General features: G+C 33.1%; 1 protein-coding gene across 2 annotated transcripts; it reads left to right on the top strand.

Annotated features, from left to right (window-relative positions):
* The first annotated feature begins 377 nt into the window (after positions 1-377).
* LOC113286413 lies at positions 378-3,499 on the top strand. 2 transcript variants are annotated; one of them, XR_003329279.1, is made up of 6 exons: positions 378-564; positions 1,598-1,799; positions 2,188-2,301; positions 2,384-2,454; positions 2,917-3,110; positions 3,209-3,499. XR_003329279.1 is itself a non-coding variant. In XM_026535039.1 (4 exons), exons 3-4 carry the CDS (start codon positions 2,943-2,945, stop codon positions 3,461-3,463), a joined length of 423 nt encoding a protein of 140 aa, XP_026390824.1. In that variant the 5' UTR covers positions 2,001-2,301; positions 2,384-2,454; positions 2,917-2,942; the 3' UTR covers positions 3,464-3,499. The 2 variants fall into 2 exon arrangements, 1 of the variants encoding a protein (XP_026390824.1); XM_026535039.1 differs by lacking the exons at positions 378-564; positions 1,598-1,799 and having other exon boundaries at positions 2,001-2,301.
* Positions 3,500-5,835: the final 2,336 nt, after the last annotated feature.

Raw genomic sequence — 5,835 nt, 5'->3', positions numbered from 1 at the left:
ATTACATATATTTATTAGTGTCGGTCAACTATGGTCTAAGATTCTTAAAAATGAAAGACCAAAGTCTTGTGGTGTGACTTCACTAGTTAAAGTGTTAAACGCCATTAAACAAAAAGAAAAAAAAAATATACTACATATAGAAGAAAGAAAGACGCGTGTCTTTCATGTTGTTAAAAGGGTATTCTTCTCAGTTGTATTATCCCTATCTCTATCTTAGGCAAGTTTTCTCCTCAGTCAAATTTTTTTGGCAGAAAATCAGGGATTATTAGTGAAGATTTGTTATACAATATCGGAAACATTTGTGCATCGTCGTAGGATGTAAATAAGAACATATTGAGAAGGAATTGAAGAAGAACATCTAACGGAAATAATCTCGGTCAATTTTTTTTGGATTTGAACCCTAACAATTTTTTAGCGGGATGAAAATCAAAAAAAATCCTTTTGGCCGGGATTATTTCCCGCTTGGTTTTTTGGAATAGCTATAAATTTAAACCCTAAAGTCAATTAAGAGATGTTAAAGAGATTTATCTTTTCGAGGGATTATTAGAGATCAAAAACAGCGAGGTATATCTTTTTTATGCTTATCTATAGGTTGGTAAATAACTTATTATGATTTTGATTGATAAAATGCAGGAGTTTCATATTAGAGTATCTTTGATTGAATCTAAAATTAGGTTACATAGGATTGTTTTAGTTTTTATAATAATACAATAGCTAATTAACTTGTGAATTTTTGATTGAAAAGATGAATGGGTTTCATATTAGAGTATCTTTGATTGAATCTGAAATTAGGTTACATAGGATTATTTTACTTTTGTAATAATACATTTGCTAATTAACTTATGACTTTTTGATTGAAAAGATGAATGGGTTTCATATCAGACTATCTCCGATTGAATCTGAACTTGGGTTTGTTATAGTTTTGTAATAAGACTGAGTTTCGTGTATATGGATCGTATTTTGGTTACTATCCTTTCAAATATGGTTGTATATCTATTGTGCTTGAAGATTAAAAAAATGGAACAAGGTATAAACAAAATATGGACAACAATTTTTCCCAGATTAATCTAATTTTTGTGTGATAACTGTCGTTCAGTTGTACTTTCCAGAATTAGATCGTCAGTTAACGATACTCTTTTTCATTGTACCTTCGACAAGGCACAGTATTGGGTCTCACAGGCATTTTTTTGTCCAATCTCCTCAGTTGAATAGTGTAAACTTAAGATTAACTTCATGTTGGATACCATGGTGGTTATTTTGACAAATTTTAGGCTTTAAAATGTGTATCATTTCAATCTATTGCTCCTCCTGTTTTAGTCAACAGCATAAACTGAACATTTATATTCTGGCCCCTAAAAGTGTATAAAGTATATAAGTCGTGCAATGTAATTGAGGTCTGTTCTTATGATCCAAAAACAAGAAGAAATTATATGAGACTACGCATCTTGTGATCCCAAAATAGGGTATAAAATCTTTGGTGCAAATAAAAAATCAGTTCAATAAAGCTATTAGATTGTTGTTATCCTTTTTTTAGTATGGTTTTCTTATGGCAGAGTAGTGGTTGTTTTGTTGATGAATAGGTGTTTTTGTGTTTCAGATGACTGGAGGAATTATGACCACTCTTTGTTCGGTTGAAAGCATCCCCACATTCAACTGTTCTCCCTCGTCTCCTAGACGAAGCCCCATATTGTCTGAATCAGGTCATGATGAACTGCATGATGAGCTGCATGGAACGATCACAAGTGAAGGATCGGTATACAGGTGGTAGGAAAGGTGTACCTAGAACGTGGCTTGAAATGGTAAATTCTTAACACACTATATGGAATTTTTGATCTATTATTCTTATGTTGTTTCATTAATTGGATATCATAATAAGTTTTTGGTATGCCAAGAGTCCTTGTTTATGCAGTTTCGTTTGTTCTTGTTCATTCCGCGCATTATTGCTTCCTGCTGAAAGGGTCACTTATTAGTTTCAATCCAATTGGTTTTTAAATTGCAATATGAACTGAAGAAACTAAGCTGGTTGGATTATATAAGACGTGATGCTATAGAATGATCACTTATCGAAGCATCTAATGGAATTTTGATGCAATTATCTTGTCAGTAGAAACCTCTTGTTTATTGTCTGAAAGATGTCGTATTTTGATGCAAAATTGTGCAAGTATTTGATGCATTGTGTTGTCACAGGAAAAAGAAAGTCCCACTGGTGAGATATATAGGACAGACGTGTTTGTGAAGACACATAAAGTCACCCCAGACGATAATCCCTCATCTTCTAAATCACTGGCAGCTGCAACATTAGTAAGTTCTCCTATTTTGTCTAATATTATTTATTGATATTTATGATATCAGTTGACTTTAGTTAGCATCTGTTGATGTGTAGGCATTGGTGAAGAGGAATATGATAAAGATCCTTTAGCACAAAAGTGTTTGGGAACCGACGCTGTTACCAAGGTTAGTGGTGAATTTGTTGTTACATGAATCTTTTTGCTTCTTGAATTTTTATATTGGATGGTGATATTGGTTACGTTGCTCTCTTACAGTAATGCTTACTGATTTGGTTTGCAATTGTTTTCAATCTCTTACAATCACATTGCCATTCTGTAATACTGTTGCATCTGTAGAACTGTCTTATTTTATATTTTAGTAGTAATTGCTGCTTCAAGTAGCCAACACCAGCACCAGCACCAGTATGCAGATTTCATTAGTTTTTATATGTTTGAAGACTAAGTGCTAGGATGTATATGAAAAATTTGTTAATAACTGAAGTTTCCTTCTATGTGTATACTGTTATTGCCGCCTTGTGAATTGTTTTTGACTTTCCAGCTGTACAGTAGTCTAAAAAATGCCCTTGTGTTACGTTATTTGTTTAACTGAATTTCATGGAATTTGAATTTGCTTCTTAAATATGGCTAGATTTTTGGCGCTGATGGAAAGGGGTAATGGGTGCTGGTGTTTCTAAATCTCAGTTTCTTGCTGTTAAGTTTATGAAGACCAGGTTGCAGAAAGAGAAGCAGAAAGCCGAAGCTTTGAAAGCACAGTTGGATGTTGAAAGACAGAAAAACAACACTGGAGTACATGATCATATCTCTAATACCTCTTACCAGCAGGTGACTTCTAATAGCACTTAGTAATGTGTAGTCAGATGCCTACAATGTTGTTATCATGATTTCTTAAACTTACTTGATCTTGTTTGTTAAATATAAAGGATATTGGTATGCCAGTGATACCCTCGTCGTTTGGTATTTTCTTTTTGAGCTTAAGGAAAAAGCCGGTTGCAGTTGCATATGTCGAAACTAAGGTGCTGATTGATGACGATTACGACTGCATGCTTCAAGGAGTCATTGAGCCAAATGCAATGTTGTGCGACAGAGATGATGTTGTACTTCAAGATGTTCCTATAGGTACTCTTATTAGGTGTCCAAGGGCCTATGTGACTCCCATAGCAGAGCTATCAAGTTAGAGCGGCAGTGACAATAAATTGATTACTTTTTTGAGTTTTAGCATGTAACTTGGAGTTGTTAGGATATCTCTTCTAATTTATGTTGGAATATTCTATTTTCTTTTAAAAAATAATTAATAAAGTTTATTAATAAAGTTAATTTTAACATCTATTTTGTTTTTTTAATGTAAATGAATTTCTGACACACCAAATATAATTATGAACGGATTTCATATTTCTGAACGGATTTCAGATTCAGAAAATCTGAATACCAATATTTGAATCAGTATCCAGAAAAATGACAAAACTTTCTTGTTAGAATTAAAAAATTTATTTAATAAAAATACCTCGAATTATAACAGGTGTGAATCATTATTTTATTTAACATACATCTTCCGCGGTTTTTAAATGGCATATTTCAACCGTTATTATATTTTACATATAGTAATCGTGGTTTTCTTATGATAATAATCAACCGTTATTATATGTTACATACGATAACCGTGGTACTTAATAATAGATTTTGTACGTGATTTTAAATCACAAAATTTAGTCGTCGTATTTAATAACATTATCCATTTGTCATTTATAAAAAATCACACCAAATAAATAACGGTTCGAATGACAGATGAAAACCGTGATAATTCATACTTTATAACAGACTTTGATCGTCATTTATAGCCCCTTCTGGACTAGTGCTAGTTTCCACGGAAGGTTCTGTTTGGTTCGAGAAACAATTTTCCCACTGCACTTTGTCCAACCACCTGTCTGGAAAACCATCAGATTTGGGTAGTCCCATTGGAGATGCTTGGGGTCAAGGTCCTCCTATGTAGAGGTCTTATTAAAATTTTCTTTTAGTGGGTTATTGCTAAAATACAAAAAAAATAATAATAATAAAGATAAAATTTTGGGTTAATTTTGAAAAGACGAGGGTACCCAAATATACCTCAATCTAAAAAAATTCCACTTATAAGTCCTTTTCCGAAAGTGATTGTCTATGGACTAAGTCGAGACAATACAACTAATCGGTTCACACTTCGTGTGATCGTCTATGGATACAAGATTGAGACAATACAAAAACGAAGTATGTTTACTCGATAATAGGTTTGGACTTAACCAAACTCTAGGGATTTTCTATCAAGTAAAATAGGAATTAACGTTTGTGTAATTTACTTTAAATTATAATAAACACAATTATAATTGTAGAAAATAAAAGTAAATGACACAGCAAGAGTTTGTTAACGAGGAAACCGCAAATGCAGAAAATCCCTGGGACCTAGTCCAGAATTGAATACTCTCAGAATGAAGCCGCTATACAAAATCAAACCAACTTCGTATAGGTGAGACCAAGAAACTAAACATATAATTCACCTAGTTTCCTCAGTATTCCTGCGCCTCCAACTTGTAAATAAGTCACGCACTTGGAACAATTCCTTTGGTTCGTATTCCAAACAGTAAAGGAACAACAAATTTATTCGGTAACAACTCTTTTCAAACAAAGTGATATGAGTCTGACAAAGGCTCTTCCGTTTAACCAATAAACTCCTTTGTCGGGTCCTTAGATCAATCTCTCAATAACTACCAAAGTAATTGTTGAGATTTTGCAATCAATACTTTTAATCCCAGATAAATATATTGATGCCGATCTACACAACTAATCAATCTAATTTACCACAAGGATAAACTGATTATAGTTGGATCCTCTTATACCGAAACAAGTATTGTGCACACCAAAGATTATGAACCCAAATCAGAAATCTTCAAAGTCTTCTTTGTCTTCAAATCTTCTTAGATCTTCAATAAACACCTGCACACAATCAACTTGAATATATTGTGATCAATCACGCACAGAACTGAGTCTTTTAACAATGGATTATCACAAGACGTCTTTATATCTACAAACAGTCTAAAGATCTATGTCGAAACTTTTATCTAGTTTGAGTAAATCGTATATCAGAAAAGAAGATTCTCAAGCATAAACAAACTAGGTGCAATCAAAGTTCAATCACCGTTAGTCAATCCGCAATTATCTAGTTTCCCACCAATGGTACTAATAGAGCTTCTCAATTCCAAAGAAGTCTTTAAACTGAGCGGTCGTAAAAGATTTCGCCTAATTAGGTTACTCTCCTCTCCGAATAGGCGGCTTCACCAGTAACAACACTATTGAGGTAGTTTTGTTGTTTCTGAGGATTAGTTTGCTCGAAATGTAAACTTTGATATTTATAGACCAAGGAAGTTTGGACACCAAGGAATTTCCAAAACCGAAAATATTCACAAGATATGCAATATATTCCAAATTCGGTTTCCATAATTCCTGAAAATGCTTTGTCCAAATAATGACCTAAAATCTCTTAGAAAATCTCCAACTAGTAAATGCACATTACTAATTTTTA

Source organism: Papaver somniferum, chromosome 6, assembly GCF_003573695.1.
Source record: "Papaver somniferum cultivar HN1 chromosome 6, ASM357369v1, whole genome shotgun sequence".
NCBI classification, from domain to species: Eukaryota; Viridiplantae; Streptophyta; class Magnoliopsida; order Ranunculales; family Papaveraceae; genus Papaver; species Papaver somniferum.
Note: the sequence above shows the minus strand (reverse complement) of the source record. Positions and strands in the feature narration are given on the sequence as shown.

Coding starts and splice junctions, on each gene's coding strand:
- LOC113286413 (XM_026535039.1), top strand. CDS start 2,943: ATGGGTGCTGGTGTTTCTAAATCTCAGTTTCTTGCTGTTAAGTTTATG. Junction 3,111..3,208: donor CTAATACCTCTTACCAGCAG/GTGACTTCTAAT, acceptor TTAAATATAAAG/GATATTGGTATGCCAGTGAT.